Raw genomic sequence first — 21,391 nt, forward strand, 5'->3', positions numbered from 1 at the left:
TTCCGGTTATTAGCCTAGAATTACTATGTGATGCACACAACATACAAGTATAGACTGGATCGTTTGAGTTGGAACAAAACATTTCATGTTTGTTTATTTCAAAGATGGTTTAATGGTGCTACTCGCAAATAGGCTAAGACGTGGATTTTCCACCCTCAAGTGGGCTTAAGAAAACATGATTTTGCCACTCTCAAGTGGGCTTAAAACTCTCAATTGGTGAATTGTTCCAATTCAAATAACCCAACCTTCACCCACAGGCATTCGGGCAGTTATATCACATAAGCAAATAGCCTCATGGAAAGCATGCTATCATGGCAGTCACTCACATGCATGCAAGGATGCTAAAGCATAAATACTTACCGAGTACTTCAAACCAAAGAAAGAAGCTAATTAGAAATAATGCATGAATCCTAACTATGCTGAAATGCCTAATGCAACACATGCAAAAATGCAACTAAGATAGGCCCGGCTATTCTAAAATAGCATATGAAATGCAACAACTGATACACGTATTCAACTCGAAATTTAAATATGATGCAGTTAGTATGATACGCTGAGCCTGGTGCATGCAAGACAGATAAATGGATGCAAACATGCGAGCATAAGTATGCTAATTGAAACGTGCCCTAAACTAACCATCATAAGCTGGTAAATAAAAGGGAGAAAGACGTGGGGTTGGAAGGCATGCATCACACACACACACACACTTATTACAACATTCCCTCCTCGGAGGGTCCGAATGAATAGTACAGAATAAACTAGCTAATCTAAGCAAATTAAACTAATTATTACACAACATTATTTAATTAACGAACTAACTAAGTAAGGAAACTAGCATGCAAATTAAACAAAATGGACTGCCTCAGCTCTGTTCCGAATGATAGGGATGCATGCATGCTCAAGTCGCCTTGTCGGGAAATCCATCGCGATGCCCTGATTTGCCTCTGTTTGCAACTGGTCCCAGAACACTGTACAAAGCTCCAGAAAGCTGCTGATCAGTTTTTGCTGCTGGTTTCTGGTTTGCTGCAACAGAGAGCGAGAAAGGGGCATGGCAAAGTATTTTCAACATATCTGTGCATGACCACTCTCTCCATCATTCCACAAGCTCCAAGGAGTGTAGTCCTTGATTCTCGTGCCACCAATCACGCATCTCGATGCATGATGGTCGAGGAGTTGGATTGCACGACTCAATGGGACATGAATGCACGTATAAACAACTAAAACCAACAACTCCATCATGGATGGTCAAGAGTGTCGGTGACCGGGAATCGAGGCGCGTTTGATCACTTGGAGTATGAAACATTCTTCATTTCCTGTGTTTGGACTAAACCCTACTCCAAACACAATGCAACAAATAGAATGGCATGGCATGTACAAAATGCAACTCTAGTATGCAATCCTAAATGTAATACGAATAAGTGATGTAAACATGCAAAGGATGACATGCAAGCATGCAAATGGCATACACAATGCTGTGAACTAATAAATGGCATACTCAATGCACATGGATTATATGGCATGCATACACAATGCACCAACATACGCAATGTTATGGACGAGGCATACTCAATGCAATGATCGAACATGCAACAACATGGATTATAGGGCATAGAATGCAAGATGGACTTAAACCAAGATGGATGGGCCTCGGCCACACCCAAATCAGTGGCCAAACATGATGAAAATGAAGCAACAACACACATGCAAACATGCACAAATGCAATGGACCAAACCTAAGGCACAAACTGCAACTCCACCGAAGCATGGTAAGCATGAAATATGGCATACAATCACATATTTTCCAGCTCTAAAATGTCATGCAAGATGGTCCCGAATCATGCAAACACCTCACACAATGCATGCTAGATGGCCCAAATACCGAAACTAGTGAAGTGGATTACACTATAGGCATGCAAAGCAATGCTCAAATGGCAAAACTAGCCCCAAACACTCCCTATGCAGGCCAAAACGGTAGCAAATATGGACTAAAATGATGGCTCGCAAAGCATGGAAATGAAGCTCATGCAATGGTCCAAAAATAAGGTATTCATGCATAACTCTCAAACACATTTAAAGAGTGGAAAACATGGGAATATGGCATACATATAAGCTCTGAAATATGATTCACAATGATGCCAAAACATGGAAACACCTCAAAATACGCATGCAATAGGCTTCAAAACTCAAAGCTAGGCAAGGGTATTGAACAACAACCACGCATAGCAAACATCATTCGACCATGAGGCCCAAAAACAAAGCTAAGGCAGTCTGAAACATGCACAAAATCAGTTGAAGGCATGGCCAAAAAGTGCTAGAATCAAAGGCCAAACTAGCATGCAATGTAAGCTAGTAAAGAGGATTTGCACTGCAAGCATGTGAGGCAATCAAGAGGCCACTAAACCAGCAAAAGTAAGAGGTATGAAATGCCAAATAAAGCCCAAAAACCCACTAAAACATGGTTAATGCTTGCAAGAATGAGATGCTCCTTTGATATGCTATGAAGAGGGTTATTCTACATATGCAAGATGGACATCTAATACGGCAAAACAAGCTCTGGACAGAGCATATGCAGGTCCTAAAACTCATCAAAAATGGCCTGAAACATGGCTTGGAAGCATGAAAATAAGGGCTCCTTTGTAAGGCCAAAAATGCTAGAAAACAAAACAAGGAGAGAGAGCGTCACCCCTCTCTGATTTTGGCACTCAAAATAGCATGATGGCCACTGAAAATCCACTGGATTTCAGTGGCTAAAAGGCCAAACAAAGGCCAACACAAATGCTCTAAGGCATGGCTCAAAACAAGGTAATAGCCACTGAAAATTCACTGGATTTCAGTGGCTAAAAGGCCAAACAAAGGCCAACACAAATGCTCTAAGGCATGGCTCAAAACAAGGTAAAATGAAGCATGCAAGGGGGTAGATGACCCCCAAAAGAAAAATGATGTGAAACAAACATGTTAAGGGCCTCAAAATAAGACTTTTTTCAGTTTACACCAAATCTCAAATATGCTTGAGAGTATAGCTTAAAGATGAAGCAAAATAAAGCCTTAAAAGGGAGAAAGTGTGTTACCCTTGTAGCACAAAAGGCCTAGCAACCTCTGGACCACAAAGACAGCCTCTCAACCTCTGAAAATGGCCTCCAAGATGCTTACAGTGATGGTGGAGGGGTTAGGTTGGGAGATGGTATGCAAAGGTGCAAGAACCATGCACTTTTTGAGCTTGGATGGAGAGATATAGAAGGAGAAGTCTTGTATGGCTTTGACATAAATTATTTTTTTTGAACCCTCTACAAGGATGGGGAGCCCTTCCATTATAGACAAGAGGGACTGAAGCTTCTCCTAGAAGCTTAAAACCAAGGGCAAACATCCTCCATATAGGTGTATGGAGGATGCAGTCTGTGCCTCCCAACTGGCATAGCTGGAATCAACTCATTGAGACAGAACTGATGGGAGCTGGCCGACCTGTTCAAGTGGTCAGCCGACCACTTGCCCTGGTCGGCTGACCAGGGTCAAAAGGTTCAAGTGGTCGGCAGCCTTCCAGGGTGGTCTCTACATGAAATGCAAGCAAGTGGTATGGTGGGAGACCAGCAATTGCGGCCAAAAATGACGGAGACCAGTTACCTGACAAGGAAACCAGCTAGCAGAAGAAAAGTGGTCTCCAAGGAGAAAAGGTGGTCTCCCACCCTTATACCACCTCCCAAACAATGAAAACAAGGTCCATGCTAAAAATGAACCAAGACGGATGCAAAACGAGGGTTCAGGGGACAAAACACGCAGCCGCGTGCCCCGAAAACAGGCTGTTAAGCATCGAAAGTGGCTTGCGACCACAAAGGTGGTCTCCCGGGCCACAGTGACCCTCTAGAAAGAGGAAGCAAGGTGTGGGCCAAAAACCGCGCCAAACAGAGAAGGTTAAGCGGTCCCGAACCGAGGCGCACGGCCGACGGCTCCGAAAATCAGAAACTGGTCTCCAAACAGGAAAAGTGACCTACGACCACGAAAAGTAGCCTACGGCCACTGAGAGATGGTCTACGAGACCTCTACGTCTGTTCGAGAAGAGAAAACAAGACCTGGTTCGCAAACTGAGGCAAAGCACAAAAGGCTCCCGAGGTCCTGGTAAGGCTCTTAGCCGAAACTCCGAAACCTCAGGACGAGCACAACACGCACCATCACCGAGCGCTCAATCGATGACGTCTGAGTCTTAATGTCAGTCAAAAATGGGATGTCTATAGTTGCCCCTCTTTGATAGAACTCGAAAGTCATACGTGATAGGAGTGAATGTCAAAGCCCAGAGACGACCCATTTTTGACAAGGCCGAAGACTTAGACAAACATGCAAGATAACAAATAAATGTGCCTGCAGGCAGGGGCAAAATGCAAGTGATAATGCAAGAAGCCGAACATAACTTATGATCATGCAAAGACAGCTGTAATGAAGCAAATATACACAATAAATGCAACAATTTTAAGCAAGAATGCAAATCAAACTACATTTCATGCAGTAAGAATGTAAGAGGATTATACAATTCTCACTACATCTCATGCGGAGTACATACAATACCTAACCGGTTCATCTGGTCGCGCCAACTTCAAATGAACCGTACATACAATATCATGCCTACAAAAGAGAGAAACTCAACAGGTACAATATTGTTAGGAATACGCATAGCAATGCAAGTGAAAAGTGCGTAATGACACAAGTCGAGGGATGCATGACAATGCAACCTAAGTGTGACGCATAACAATGCGAAGGGGATTCATAACAATGCAGATAAAGTGTGCATGACAATGCAGGTGGGAGGGGAGAAACATAGGGACATATCCCAGTGTTTCAAAAAAAGGAGAAACATAGGGACATATCCTACTGTTTCAGAAAAGAGAAGAAACATAGGGACATATCCCAGTGTTTTGGAATAAAAGAGAAACATAGGGACATATCCCAGTGCTTTGGAATAAAGGAGAAACATAGGGACGTATCCCGGTGTTTTGGAATAAAGGAGAAACATAGGGACGTATCCCGGTGTTTCGGAATGGCTCAAGCATTGGAACGTATTCCAGATGCTCTTAACCGAAAAGAGAGAAACATAGGGACGTATCCCGGTGTTTCGAAAAGAAGGAGAAACATAGGGACGCATCTCGGTGTTTCAGAATGGCTCAAGCATTGGAACGTATTCCAAATGCTCTTAACCGAAAAGAGAGAAACATAGGGACGTATCCCGGTGTTTTGAAAAAAAAGAGAAACATAAGGACATATCCCAGTGTTTCGGAATGACTTAAGCATTGGAACATATTCCAGATGCTCTTAACCGAAAAGAGAGAAACATAGGGACGTATCCCGGTGTTTCGAAAAGAAGGAGAAACATAGGGACGTATCCCGGTGTTTTGGAATGGCTCAAGCATTGGAACGTATTCCAGATGCTCTTAACCGAAAAGAGAGAAACATAGGGACGTATCCCGGTGTTTCGAAAAAGAGGAGAAACATAGGAACATATCCCAGTGTTTTGGAATAAAGGAGAAACATAGGGACGTATCCCGGTGTTTCGGAATGGCTCAAGCATTGGAACGTATTCCAGATGCTCTTAACCAGAAAGAGAGAAACATAGGGACGTATCCCGGTGTTTCGAAAAAGAGAAGAAACATAGGGAAATATCCAGTGTTTTGGAATAAAGGAGAAACATAGGGACATATCCCAGTGTTTTGGAATAAAGGAGAAACATAGGGACGTATCCCGGTGTTTCGGAATGGCTCAAGCATTGGAACGTATTCTAGATGCACTTAACCAAAAAGAGAGAAACATAGGGACGTATCTTGGTGTTTCAAAATGAAGGAAACATAGGGACGTATCCCGATGTTTCGGAATGGCTCAAGCATTGGAACGTATTCCAGATGCTGTTAACCGAAAAGAGAGAAACATAGGGACGTATTCTGATGTTTCGGAAAGAAGGAGAAACATAGGGACGTATCCCGGTGTTTCGGAATGGCTCAAGCATTGGAACGTATTCCAGATACTCTTAACTGAAAAGAGAGAAACATGGGGACATATCCCGGTGTTTCAAAAAGAATGTGAAACGTAGGGATGTATCCCGGTGTTTCGGAAAGAAAGAGAAACATAGGGATGTATCCCGGTGTTTCAAAAAGAAAGAGAAACATAGGGACGTATCCCGATGTTTCGGAAAGAAGAAGAAACATAGGGATGTATCCCGGTGTTTCACAAAGGAGCGTGCATAACAATGCAAGCTAAGATGAATTCCAAACACGCTGAAATTGTGTATGGAAAGGAACACTCTAATCACACTGAAAACGTGAGAAGAGGATCGAAAACAACCGCCCATGTGCACGCACAACGCAACCTGAGAAAGCCCCGGAGGGCGACGATCCTAAACGGTGCTCAGCGTAAAAGGATAAACGATACAAGATAACACAAGATGCAAATAAATGCAATAAGTGCGATGATACGATGCATGTTACAAGGAATGTGGAGCATGATGTTTAGGGAATGCAATAAACAAACAAAGCGGCACATTAGAAAGCACCTTATGGAGTGAGTGGCGGCAAACCGCTTTACTCTGACGGGGATCTCCCCTCCATTGTGTTCTTCGAACACTTACCTTCAACTCGCAATACAATGGTCTTGAAATGCTGACAAGGAGCAACATATGCATGTAGAAACCACAAATACCGTTTTTCGTCCTGATCATATTCATAACTTTCCCTAGGAACTCATTGCAAACACAGCCAAGATGCCTCCGACAGGGAATGGTACTCAGGAATAGCACATCTGATTGCCATTCTGGCTTTGAAACAATCAACAAAGTATTCTGTTCACTCTGAACACACAACTCATACAGCACGCTTCTCATTCTGAACACACAACCCGTAACATTGTACTCTGTTTCTTTTGAACATACAGCTCATAACACTGTATTCTGGCTATTTTGAACACATGGCTCGTAACAGCACACTGCTCACTCTGAACACACAGCTCATAACACAGTACTCAGTTTATTCAGTACACAACTCATTTCGAACATATGGGATGTAGTGACAGAACTTGCAAAAGTTGAAACAAGCTCAGATGCTCCAAATTTTCCCTCTTTTCTTTTACTTTGTAGCCCGGAACTTTCATAGCTTCAGATGGGCCCTGGTTTTACTGTTACCACATGACTTGGGTTGAACCCTGCATTTTTTGAAAGAACAAAATCTTGTTTTGCACAAATGTGGAGGACGGCACGGCACTCTGAGCACAAAACGATTTTTTGAAATTGAGAGTGAGAATAAGTTCTCAACTGGATATTGAGACTACGACTGAACACCACACACCAGGACTCAACAACAAAAAGAAAGACAAGGTAAGACAACCTAAACATATCTATAGACACCCGAAATGACTCAAAACAAGAATCGAGACAAACAAAATGACTAACACGACACACAGACGTGTTCCAATGGCAAGAGACCTCTCAGAGCACGAGGAGCCAGTTCCTCCGGGTATTGTTCCCCACCCTTTCTTATTTGTGATTCTCACATCACTCGGCCCTCAAGCTCGGTTTTTCTCTCAAAACCCTTTCTCACTTTTCCTCTCAGCGTACATCTCTCTGTTCTTTAATCTCTCATTTTTCATTCCTCCCCAGGGTAGTTGGTGGATAAACAGGAAGTTGCGAGCTCTTGCCCCTAGCACTCTGCTAGATTCTCTTTCTTCTGCTCACAACAGTGAACTCCCCCCACAGAGGGGTTGTGATGCGACTGGATGTGCAGCAGATCTGCAATTGACATTGGTTAACGATGCTCTACTGGGGAGTTTGGACGTGATCAAATGTGTCCAGACGAGGGAGTGGAATATCTTGATCCATTCCAGTTCATGCTTCGCACTTGGCTTGATACCTTGTTGCTTGGACGATGTTGAAAGCTTTTAGCCATTCGTTGTTAGCTTCAATTATGCCCTTTTCTGGCAGGTAGAGTGCCCTTTTCTAGCAAGTATGTTGACAATGGGGAAAAGACAGAACACCTGACTCACCTGTGCCCCTAGTTCATTATTTTGACCATTTTTGTTTTGGTTTTCTACTAAAACAATTTTGACCGACATGAGAGTTAGATTAACATGCTTGTTCGATTTTCTAATTTGAAATCATACAAGTCAGGTTATAAGCACTGAAAAATTTCCTCTTTTTTTTTTGGTACAAGAAATGGTCCAGTTTTGGAAAAATGGACTAATTTTCGAGAAAATTAGTCAACTACATTAAAAATTCTCAAAACTGTTTTTAAAAATGGCCACTGCTCAACGAGCACAAAATTTACTCTTGACATGCACAACCTCAGATCCAAAACAATGAAAAATTGCCTCTTGGCTGAAGGCTACTGCGTGGCAACGGAAAGTTGCCCCTCGTTTGAATAGCACTGCAGCACTGTATGGCAACGGAAAGTTGCCCCTTGTTTGGACATCGCCGCAGCACACTACAACCAGTTCTCAAGTTGACGATTACAACCAAACTCTCGGATATAGAGAAGACAACGATGATCAGAACCATTACATGGACACAGTCGATTTGGAAGTGTTTATGGTTGGACTTCGAAATGAAGTTTCCTACGTATCCCAAACATGGGAATCAAGCCTTACGTAGTTCGGGGTAAGACACACTCGGGTATTAACCTCTCCTCTTTGCCTCTAACTTTTGCCAAGGCCTCCCTTTCTAGGTTTTCAACCTTGCGAGCTTTGTTCTTCTTTTCTTTTCATTTCTTTTCTTCTTTTTTCTTTTTCATCTTTTCTTTTCATTTTTTTTTTCATTTTTCTTCTTATTTTTTTTTTGCATTTTTCTTTTTTTTTTTTGTTCTTTTCTTCTTTTTCTTGCTCTAACTTTTGCTTGGGTCGCCCTTCCGAGTTTTTGGCCCAGCGAGCCTCTCAACGGTAAAAGTTTAGCTTTGTCCATGTTGAATGGTTTGAGATCTCGGAGCCATCTGAATCCAAGAGAATGGTTGCTGTTCGCTGATGATGTAGAAGTCCATGTCCTTTAGCAATACTTTTTTCTTTCCCTCTTCTGGGATTTCGCATTCTTGCCAGTCTTCCCTAGTTCGCAGAAAAGACTCATCTTTGACTCTTTGAGCGCATCTGACATTTTTGCCCCTAGTTTAAGGGCTGCTTTTGATCTAGCTTCGCAAGCTTCCTTTGATCACATCTGATATTCTCACCCCTAGTTCATGGGCTGCTTCTGATCCGGCCACACGGGCCTTACATTGTGGTTAACCGTTGAACATTCTGAATTAAGGTTCAAGGTTTGGAAGCAAAGGGGTTGAGTCTCGAGGCTGAGAGCGATCCTAAGCTGTATAATCTCAAGAGCGATTCCACACAGGTCTTCGTAGAACCACGTAAAACATTTTTTGAAATCTTTTAAGAAAGCGACTAATCGCTCGTGTCGAAGACAATGCAGAACCAATCTGGATCAAGCCAGGATCTTTCTCAGTACTCACATTAACAAACATGATCTCAATCATTAAGGGCTTAGCATGCCTGTCTTTCTCTCAATTGATCAAATTTTTTGCAAATCCCGAGGAATTCCTTCCTCTTTGTTTTCATCACAATGTTCAAAAAGTTTTGAAAAAATTAGGTCAATGTAATGATTTCAAAGCACAGAAAAGACACAGTTTTTAGTCAAATACTACTGTCTCATTCAGAACTTCTGGCACAACTAGCACAAGGCAAAAGCAAACACAAGAATGTGAAAATCATTGTTGTTCATTCAAATCTGTTGGCATTACTGGCTCCAAGGAAGAAATAGACTCAAAAGAAAATGAAAAGACAAACACAAAACAAGCAAGTGATGTCCGAGGTAACAACCCCGAAATCACCTGACTCCAACAAAACAGCATTGACTCGGTACAACAAGACAGACCCAACTGACTCAATAAGAAAAGACTGACTCTGTACAACACAACAAGACTGACACAATACCCAAGTCAGAAAGTAAAGTAAACAGCATTTGCAAATGCTCAAAATAGTGCATGCCGTCCCCACAGCTGGAGTGAACTGAGTGCCATCTGCAGGTGGTTCATCCCCAGACATGTGGTCACATTATCCTCCAAGTTCACTGATCCAGTGACGACAGACTTCGCTAAGCTTGGTGGGGGGACGACCCCGTTGTCAAACAAATCTTGTACTTTATGGCGAAGACGGAAGCAATTGTCGGTGCTATGACTGGTTTGTTGATGGTACGCACAGTACTGGGTAGTATCATGGCCGGGTAGAAGACGAGCAGAGAGAGGCCGAGGCTCGAGGGGTTTACGATGCCCCTTTTCAGCAAGGATTTGAAGAGCCTTGGACAAAGGCATATAGAGGTCACGGAAGACCCTGCGACCTCGGGGTTGATACTTCAAAGTTTGTGGATTTTTGCTGGGCGCACTAGCAAAGGGATCAGCAGGTATACGCTTTGCTTGCTGATTCTTCCTGGGTGAAGAATTAGGGTTGGAGGGAACGGTTCTGGTATGATGACCCATCTCTCAATTTTCCCCTTCGCTTGAACTGCCCTCGGTCTGAGTGAAGAAAGTTCCATCCACAGTCTTAGCCACAACTGCGAGTACTTGTTGCTTATTCAACCCTCCGGCTTTCAGAGCCTCAACAGCCTGTTGGAGTTGATCATAGGGATCAGTGTCCACCTTCACCTTCTTCTTTCCACTAGCCTCAGCTTAGTGGATGGTTTGGGTTGCTACTTCAGTGCGAAGCCCCGTTGTCGTCGACATGTCATTGCCGGAGCTTCAGACAACTTCAGGTTGGTTGAGCTCAATTACAATTCGCCCCAGTAGCGGGGGCTCCTGCGGCATGAAATTCCCGGCATACAATGCAGTTAGTGGCGGGGCCGACATTCCATAGGCTAGATCAGCCACAGATCTTTGAAGGTCGCCAATCATTCCTATCAACTCAAAGGTGGTGGGCTCACAGGTTTGAAACAACTGGGGTTCCCAGATCGGATGTGCGGCAGGCGACCTGGGCGGGTGTGGTACCTCAACATCCGTCTCATCTTGCAAGATTATTCCTTGGTTTAGTGCGGCTGCCATAACCATAATTTCCTTTGAATTCTGGGTCGTCATAAGTCCACTAAACTGGACAGAGGTGATGTAATTGGTGACTGATGAATCCGATGAATCGGTGAGTCTTTTCCTGCTTTGCCTCAGTAGAGGAGAACACTAGTTGCTCTGAACTGAGTCTCTGAACCTTGAAAGAGAAAACAGACAGCATCTCAGCCCAATCAATACAGATATGGACATAGCTGAAGAACTGTATTCGACCACTGATCACTATTTCCCAAATTACTGCGCTCCAAAACTGAATCTGATACCCGCGAATATAACCGATTCCCAAATACTAATATTGATGCCCACATGCCTGATACCCAGACTTGCAAACTGATACATGCATTCCTGTAGAGACACACTCTAAAAGCACATAACAAGTAAATGAGAGCCAAAACACCCCTATGGTGGGGTAAGGTTTCCCTGTCCTATTTTGTCAGGAGCTAGGGTTTCACTACGCACGCAGCAGTTTCAAACAACCTACAATCGGGTAAGCAACCTGTCCCAGTTTGGAATGGTCACTATGGTTTTCGATATGCACTAGGTCGCATGGTCAGAAAGGGTGCCCCGGTAAAAATCGGGGTTTGTGTTCCCATCATGGCAGAGCCCGTAACCGGTTAGCCTTATGGCACGCTTCTCAAAGCGAGCCTCCGACAAACCGTTCAGGAATAGCTGATGGAAAACACGGTGTCCTAGGCGCACCAATGCAAATGCAATGCAAAGAAACACATAGGTGTAGTCAAAACAAGATATCATGAGTTCGAGTCAAGTTCTTTAAATCCCCAGCAGAGGCGCCAGAAACTGTAGACGTCCCCGAACGTCCCGGGAGAAATCCCGTTTTGTTCATATGGGCTCACTACAATTTGGACACAATGTCACGGTCCTGTATCTAATCTCGCGGAGTGCAATGCAAGACCGATGAATCATCAAAGAGTCCAAATCCGGCAAATCGTTTTGAAAAATTGATTTTTGGAAAGAAGTGCCAAACATGGATTGCTTTGCCAGATACAGAGTCGCCACCTAAATATTTTATTTTGGGAGAATTTAGGAAACCCTGACTCGTGCCTAAGACCACGTGTCCGTCATCACCAAAGTTGCCTCGGCTCGGGAACTTGGGTACGATTGGGGAAGGTCACTTCGTGAGCACCCCCACTCGCCCAATCATAGATCGGCCTCTACTAACCATGATATCGAGTTTTGAAAACATTATGTGCTCTTATTCCAGTTATTAGCCTAGAATTACTATGTGATGCACACAACATACAAGTATAGACTGGATCGTTTGAGTTAGAACAAAACATTTCATGTTTGCTTATTTGAAAGATGGTTTGATGGTGCTACTCGCAAGTAAGCTAAGACGTGGATTTGCCACCCTCAAGTGGGCTTAAGAAAACATGATTTTGCCACTCTCAAGTGGGCTTAAAACTCTCAATTGGTGAATTGTTCCAATTCAAATAACCCAACCTTCACCCACTGGCATTTAGGCAGTTATATCACATAAGCAAATAGCCTCATGGTAAGCATGCTATCATGGCAGTCACTCACACGTATGCAAAGATGCTAAAGCATAAATACTTACCGAGTACTTCAAGCCAAAGAAATAAGTTAATTAGAAATCATGCGTGAATCCTAACTATGCTGAAATGCCTAATGCAACACATACAAAAATGCAACTATGATAGGCTCGGCTATTGTAAAATGGCATATGAAATGCAACAACTGATACACGTATTCAACTCAGAATTGAAATACAATGCAGTTAGTATGTTGCGCCGTGCCCGGTGCATGCAAGACGGATAAATGGATGCAAACATGCGACCATAAGTATGCTAATTGAAACATGCCCTAAACTAACCATCATAAGCTGGTAAATAAAAGGGAGAAAGATGTGGGGTTGGAAGGCATGCATCACACACACACGCACACTTATTACAACATTGCCCTCCTCGGAGGGTCCGAATGAATAGTATAGAATAAACTAGCTATTCTAAGCTAATTAAACTAATTATTACACAACATTAATTAATTAACGAATTAACTAAGTAAGTAAGGAAACTAGCGTGCAAATTAAACAAAATGGACTGCCTCAACTCTGTTCCGAATGATAGGGATACATGCATGCTCAAGTCACCTTGTCGGGAAATCCATCGCGATGCCCCGATTTGCCTCTGTTTGCAACTGGTCCCAGAACACTGTACAAAGCTCCAGAAGGCTGCTGACCAGTTTTTGCTACTGGTTTCCGGTTTGCTGCAATAGAGAGCGAGAAAGGGGCATGGCAAAGTATTTTTAACATGTGTACATGACCACTCTCCCCATCATTGCCTAATCTCCAGGGAATGTAGTGCTCGATCCTCGTGCCACCAATCACGCATCTCGATGCATGATGGCCGAGGAGTCAGATTGCACGACTCAATGGGACATGCATGCACATGTAAACAACTAAAACCAACAACTCCATCATGGATGGTCAAGAGTGTCGGTGACGGGGAATCGAGGCACGTTTGATCACTTGGAGTATGAAACATTCCTCGTTTCCCATGTTTGGACTAAACCTTACTCCAAACACAATGCAACAAATAGAATGGCATGGCATGTACAAAATGTAACTCTAGTATGCAATCCTAAATGTAATGTGACTAAGTGATGTAAACATGCAAAGGATGACATGCAAGCATGCAAATTGCATACACAATGCTATGAACTAATCAATGGCATACTCAATGCACATGGATTATATGGCATGCATACACAATGCACTTACATACGCAATGTTATGAACGAGGCATACTCAATGCAATGATCGAACATGCAACAACATGGATTATAGGGCATACACAATGCAAGATGGACTTAAACCAAGATGGATGGGCCTTGGCCGCACCCAAATCAGTGGCCAAACATGATGAAAATGAAGCAACAACACACATGCAAACATGCACAAATGCAAGGGACCATACCTAAGGCACAAAGTGCAACTCTACCAAGCATGGTAAGCATGAAATATGGCATACAATCACATATTTTCCAGCTCTAAAATGATATGCAGGATGGTCCCGAATCATGCAAACACCTCGCACAATGCATGCTAGATGGCCCAAATACCGAAACTAGTGAAGTAGATTACACTATAGGCATGCAAAGCAATGCTCAAATGGCCAAACCAGCCCCAAATAGTCTTTATGCAGGCCAAAATAGTAGCAAATATGGACTAAAATGATGGCTCGCAAAGCATGGAAATGAAGCTCATGTAATGGCCCAAAAATGAGGTATTCATGCATAACTCTCAAACACATTTAAAGAGTGGAAAAGATGGGAATATGGCATACATATAAGCTCTGAAATATGAATCACAATGATGCCAAAACATAGAAACACCTCAAAATACGCATGCAATAGGCTTCAAAACTCAAAGCTAGGCAAGGGTATTGAACAACAACCACGCATAGCAAACATCATTCGACCATGAGGCCCAAAAATAGAGCTAAGGCAGTCGGAAACATGCACAAAATCAGTTTAAGGCATGGCCAAAAAGTACTAGAATCAAAGGCCAAAATAGCATGCAATGTAAGCTAGTAAAGAGGATTTGCACTACAAGCATGTGAGGCAATCAAGAGGCCACTAAACCAGCAAAAGTAAGAGGTATGAAATGCCAAATAAAGCCCAAAAACCCACTAAAACATGGTTAATGCATGCAAGAATGAGATGCTCCTTTGATATGTTATGAAGAGGGTTATTCTACACATGCAAGATGGACATCCAATATGGCAAAACAAGTTCTGGAAAGAGCCTATGCAGGTCCTAAAACTCATCAAAAATGGCCTAAAACATGGCTTGGAAGCATGAAAATAAGTGCTCCTTTGTAAGGCCAAAAATGCTAGAAAACAAAACAAGGAGAGAGAGGGTCACCCCTCTCTGATTTTGGCACTCAAAATAGCATGATAGCCACTGAAAATCCACTGGATTTTAGTGGCTAAAATTCCAAACAAAGGCCAACACAAATGCTCTAAGTCATGGCTCAAAACAAGATAAAATGAAGCATGCAAGGGGGTAGATGACCCCCAACAGAAAATGATCTTAAACAAACATGTTAAGGGCCTCAAAATAAGACTTTTTTTAGTTTACACCAAAGCTCACATATGCTTTCAAGTATAGCTAAAATATGAAGCAAAATAAAGCCTTAAAAGGGAGAAAGTGTGTTACCCTTGTAGCACAAAAGGACCAGCAACCTCTAGACCACAAAGACAGCCTCTCAACCTCTAAAAATGGCCTCCAAGATTCTCAGAGTGATGGTGGAGGGGTTAGGTTGGGAGATGGTAAGCAAAGGTGCAAGAACCATGCCCTTTTTGAGCTTGGATGTAGAGATATAGAGAGAGAAGTCTTGTATGCCTTAGACAATTTTTTTTTTTTTTTTTTTTTTTTGGAACCCTCTACAAGGAAGGGGGGGCCTTCCTTTATAGACAAGAGAGACTAAAGCTTCTCCTAGAAGCTTCAAACCAACGGCAAACAACCTCTATACACGTGTATGGAGGATGCAGTCTGTGCCTCCCAGCTGGAACAGCTGGAATGAACTCACAGAGACAGAACTGATGGGAGCTGGCCGACCACTTTCCCTAGTCGGCCGACCAGGGTCAAGAGGTTCAAGTGGTGGGCAGCCTCTCAGGGTGGTCTCCATATGAAATGCAAGCAAGTGGTATGGTGGGAATCCAGCAATTGTGGCCCAAAAACTGAGGGAGACCAGTTACGTGACAAGGAAACCGGCTGGCGGGAGAAAAGTGGTCTCCAAGGAGAAAAGGTGGTCTCCCACCCTTATACCACCTCCCAAACAATAAAAACAAGGTCCATGCCAAAAATGAACCAAGACGGATGCAAAACGAGGGTTTGGGGGTCAAAACGCACAGCTGGGTGCCCCGAAAACAGGCTGTTAAGCATCGAAAGTGGCGTGCGACCACAAGGGTGGTCTCCCAGGCCACAGTGTCCCTCTAGAGAGAGGAAGCAAGGTGTGGGCCAAAAACTGTACCAAACGGAGAAGGTTAAGCGGTCCCGAATTGTGGCGCATGACCGACGGCTCTGAAAACCGGAAACTGGTCTCCAAACGGGAAAAGTGGCCTACGACCACGAAAAGTAGCCTACGGCCACTGAGAGATGGTCTACGAAACCTCTCCCTCCCTTCGGGAAGAGAAAACAAGACCTGGTTCACCAACTGAGGCAAAACACAATAGGGTCCAAAGGTCCGGGGGTAAGGCTCTCAGCCGAAACTCCGAAACCTCAGGACGGACACAACACGCACCATCACTGAGCGCTCAATCGATGACGTCTGAGTCTTAAGGTCTGTCAAAAATAGGGTGCCTACAGCAGTGCACTGCCCTTTTGACAGATCTTAAAAGGTATTGACCCAAGGTCTCACAAGCAACGATAAGGTTCTTACATAGAATATAAATACATAACAATCATAATATATAAATAACTCAAAAGATGGTTCCATTACATTACATTCTAGAAGAAAGCTTAAGTCTTCAAATCAGTCTTCACAAAACATCAAAAAAAGAAACTTCTAATTTTTCTAGGATAGCCAAAAGTCTTCGAAAGTTTCGGGCTCGTCGTCTCCAGCTATGAGTTCCGCTTCGTCACCTGGCATGATACGTCGTGAGCTTTGAATGCCCAGTAAACGCACACACACCCTACCTCTTTTTCCCAGTCCAATACACAATCACCATTATAACATCAAGTAATAAGGCATAATACTCAATTAAATAAATAAAGGGTTAAGTTAGGTTGTTAGCAACTAGAAATCCCCCAAAGAGATTTCGTCCTCCCAACCACGAGAATCAGACGCGGATGATTCGATATGCCCCCTCTTTTGCTGCTTTGTTGCAGAACTAACCTCAGATGCCTACCAACGGTTACGTACCATGTAGTGCCAACCGCAGGGCCTCAAAAGAGATGGTAAAATAGGGCCTTGCCCGAATCTCTCCTTACACCAAACCACCTACGGTCCGAATACAACCGCTCCGTTCAAGGGTTTCGAAAACCACTTGCACAAGACTTTAACTTTCAAATAGGGAATGCATCCCAACAATCCATATATCACATATTCTCATCTTTTCATTACTCAAGTGCTCGAAAACCCAATACCCTCCCCATTAGGTTTCCCGTTGAGTTAAATATTTTACATCAAGGTTAGACAACTTAACAAGATAAAAATATACACACAAGCACGTATCAATAAGGTGAAGAAGATGAAGAACATAACATAACACATACAATATCATGCCAAGATATGATCAGGAACTAATAAACATTTTCATTAATACAAGGCATAAAACATCCATGTATAACAAAATTTCCAGATTTAATATCACATAAAGATTAAAATGAAAGGACTATTTTAGATCCTTCACCGGACTTGGCCTTCCTATGGTTCGTAGAGGATTTAATCTAATTTCTAGAACATTTTTTGAAAAAGGGATTGCTTTTCCAGATTTCAAGTTATTTAGAAAATATTACAGCGCTGTCCAGATTCTGTCCAGATCCATCGACCGTTACGAAAAATTGATTTTCTTGCAAACCGATTAATGTTTTTTGATGAAACCAATTTTAGTTGAAAGCTAACTCCAAAAGGAAGATTTTGACATGAAATGGAGGTCCAGAGTAATTTTCTACATTTTTAAAAAAATTTTGGAAGTGGGCTGCAAAAACAGATTCTAAGGTACTATGCGCAAAACAAAAAGTTTTATGAAGAAAGTGTTCCACCAAGGGAAAGTTTTCGTTTCTTTTGTGAAGAAAACATGCTAAATAACATATATTTAACTCAGAAAATTTGCTTGAAAGAGTGCCCTTGGAAAGTTGAGAGATTGGTATAGAAAAAGATGGTTTTGTGCCAAAATGGAGAAAATACAAGAGAGATGGAATCAATACTCAACCCTTAGCACTTTTAACACAAGAACTCATTAATAACAGATCTGAAAACATTGTTTAGAACCCTTAGAAACATGTTTTGAAAAAAGGAAAATGAACGAGAAGGTTGTGTTTGTGGCTTACTTGCTACTTTGCACAAGAAGGCTCCATTCTTCCTCCTTCTTCTCCTCTAGACTTCTCTCTCTTGCTCTCCTCCCTCTCTCTAGCCGAATGTGTGTGTGGGTGTGGTGTTTGTGCTTTTCCAAGCTAGGGGAGGTTGGTATATATAGGTAATTTTTTGATGTAAAATGTCCTAAAAGCCCACTAGTTGGAAATAGATGGAATGGTTAGGATTTGTTTGAAGTTTAAAGGAATAGAAGTGATTTGGGGAGGGGCTTACTCAAGGATTAGGCAACATTTGGTTGTAATGAAACTACTTTTTGGAATTAGCATCCTAGGTCTAGGGTATTAGGTTGTGTTTTTCTAGAATTTCATAATCGTAAATCTTGAAAAGTGACTCCTCTCTTCTCCCTACGGTGGCCGGCCTTGGGGAAGTGTGATGGGGTTATTATTTTATTAATTTTGGTCCTAGGGCACACTCCTTAAGGTGTATATATATATTACATGATTGATGGTACTACAAGGTACAAGGTACAAGTACTAGTTTTTGGGTAAGTTTTGAATTTAAATAAAGAGTGAGGGCTTTGAGTTAAATACATGTAACTTATGTAGAATTAAATTAGGTTAGGGAACCTAATCCGGCTAGCGTAATTCCTGTTTTGATAAAATAAAAAAAGTAATACTAACCGACAAGATTCGAATCAATTCAAGTAACCGAGGGGCTTTAAGAGAATAATTCAAATATTAGGGTTTTTCAAGTGAATACATATTCCAGGGGCTTCACAACCTATCCCCCTTAAAACAATTTCGTCCCCGAAATTCAACTACATACTGCCTTCGAAAAGCTCGGTGCAGTTTGCCTTCACCCAATCCTGGCGTTCCCAAGTAGATTCCTCAATTCCCCGATGACGCCATAGCACTTTCACGAAGTGAACCATCTTGCCTCTAAGGTTCTTTTCTCGATGATCCTATATTGCTACCGGTCCTTTTTTAAACGTAACATCTTTGTCAAGACTGATCTCTTCCCCTTTGAGGGCGTGTGACGGGTTAGCGATGTATTTCCTCAACATAGATACATGGAAGACGTTGTGTATCCCTGCTAACTGCGGGGGTAGAGCTAGTCTATATGCTACTTCGCCCACTCTTTCCAATACCTCAAAAGGTCCAATATATCGTGGTGGCAGCTTCCCCTTTCTCCCAAAACGTGCGACTCCACGCCTAGGTTTCACCTTTCGGAACACGTGGCTGTCTACTTCAAACATCAATGGTCTTCTCCTCTTGTCTGCATAATTGTTTTGACAGTCTTGGGCAGTCCTTAACCATTGTCAGATCAATTTGACCTTCTCCGTAATCTCTAGAACAAGTTCGGGTCCTATCAGATTTGCATCACCCACTTTTGTCCAACAAATCAGCGATCTACAAGGTCGTCCATATAATGCTTCAAAGGGCGCTATACCGATGCTAGCTTGAAAGCTGTTGTTGTAGGCGAATTCAATTAGGGGTAGGTGTTGTTTCCAACTTCCTTGAAAATCCATTGCGCAAGCTCTCAACATATCTTCGAGTGTCTGGATAGTGCGTTCAGATTGTCCATCCATCTCTGGGTGAAAGACGGTGCTAAAACATAACTCAGTACCAAGAGCTTCCTGCAAGCTCCCCCAAAATCGAGCGGTGAACCGTGGATCACGATCTGACACAATAGATACCAGAATTCCATGTAGTCGAATAATCTCCCCAATGTAGAGCCTGCACATAGACTCTAAAGTGTCGGTCATCATATAGGGTAAGAAATGTGCTGACTTGGTGAGACGGTCCACTATTACCTATATAGCATCACGCCCTTTAGGTGACTTAGGCAACCCTGTCACAAAATCCATCGTCACGTACTCCCACTTCCATTCGGCTATTTGTAGAGGTTACAACATTCCCCCTGGTTTCTGATGTTCTGCCTTCGCTTGTTGGCATGTCAAACATCTTGCTACAAATTTTGCCACTTCCTTCTTCATTCCATTCCACCAATACTACCTTTTCAAATCTTGGCACATTTTAGTCCTTCTTGGATGTACTGCGAATGCAGAATGATGACATTCCTTCAGTACCTTTTCTCTAAGTAACTCGTCACTTGGTACAAACAATCTATCTTGGTATCTTAAACTCCCATCGGGGTGAATTAACCAATTGGGCATGGGCTCTCCTAATTCCAGACGTCCCTTGATGTAGGCTACCTCTTGATCGTGCTTCTGGGCCTCTAGGACCTCATTAATCAACTTAGGCATCACCTTCTGCGCACTAAGATATGCTCTTGTATCTTGAGATTCTACTTGGATCCTGAACTCATTGAGTGTCCTAACCATATCCCATTCCTTGATGGAGATCTTAGCCATCATCCCTCTGCTCTTACGACTTAGAGCATCTGCTACTACATTGGCTTTATCGGGGTGATATGAGAGAGTGAATTGGAAGTCCTCTAGATACTCTGTCCATCGTCTCTGTCTCAAGGTAAGGTCCTTCTGTGTGAATAGATACTTCAAACTCTTGTGATCCATGAAAATCTCAAATTGTTCCCCATACAGGTAATGTCACCATTGCTTTAGGGCAAAAACTACGACCGCTAACTCTAAGTCATGTGTGGGGTAGTTGTGCTCATGTGGTTTCAACTGCTTGGACCCATATGTGACTACCTTTCCATTTTGCATGAGCACGCAACCTAACCCTTCTTTGGATGCATCGCAATACACAGTGTACCCCTCTTCTCGTTCTCGGATGGTCAAAATTGGCGCACTAGCTAACCTCTTCTTTAGCTCTTGGAAGGATTTTTTGCAAGCTTCATTCCACTCATACTTTACTCCCTTTTGCGTCAAATGAGTCATTGGTGTAGCTAGTTTGGAGAAATCTTGGATGAACCTCCGGTAATAACCGGCCAATCCTAAGAAGCTACGGATTTCTGACACGGTTTTTGGTTGTCTCTAATCTAATACTGCCTCCACCTTGGTTGGATCCACCGCAATTCCATTCTCTGATACCACATGCCCTAAGAACTTTACTTCATTCAACCAGAACTCACATTTACTCGCCTTGGCATATAACTGATTATCCCTAAGAACTTGAAGGGCAGTCCTTAAATGTTGCTCATGCTCTTCTTCAGACCTTGACTACACCAAGATGTCATCAATGAATACTACTACAAACTGGTCAAGGTATGGTCTAAAAATCTTATTCATTAGGCTCATGAATACTGCCGGTGCGTCGGTTAGTCCGAAGGGAATTACTACAAACTCATAGTGGCCATATCTAGTACGAAAGGTAGTCTTTGGTATATCCTCCTCCTG

The 21,391-nt window shown here is 42.7% G+C and overlaps 1 protein-coding gene across 1 annotated transcript; it reads right to left on the bottom strand.

Annotated features, from left to right (window-relative positions):
- Positions 1 to 19,033: 19,033 nt before the first annotated feature.
- LOC145821791 (uncharacterized) lies at positions 19,034 to 20,932 on the bottom strand. The gene is made up of 4 exons (XM_082918362.1): positions 20,744 to 20,932; positions 20,088 to 20,572; positions 19,699 to 19,808; positions 19,034 to 19,347 (listed from the first exon to the last, which is right to left on the bottom strand). The coding sequence occupies exons 1-4, from the start codon at positions 20,930 to 20,932 to the stop codon at positions 19,034 to 19,036; spliced, it is 1,098 nt and encodes a 365-aa protein (XP_082774488.1).
- Between the last annotated feature and the right edge of the window lie 459 nt (positions 20,933 to 21,391).

The sequence above is a fragment of the Camellia sinensis genome, chromosome 3 (genome assembly GCF_055761805.1).
Source record: "Camellia sinensis isolate YWXY chromosome 3, ASM5576180v1, whole genome shotgun sequence".
In the NCBI taxonomy this organism is placed as follows: domain Eukaryota; kingdom Viridiplantae; phylum Streptophyta; class Magnoliopsida; order Ericales; family Theaceae; genus Camellia; species Camellia sinensis.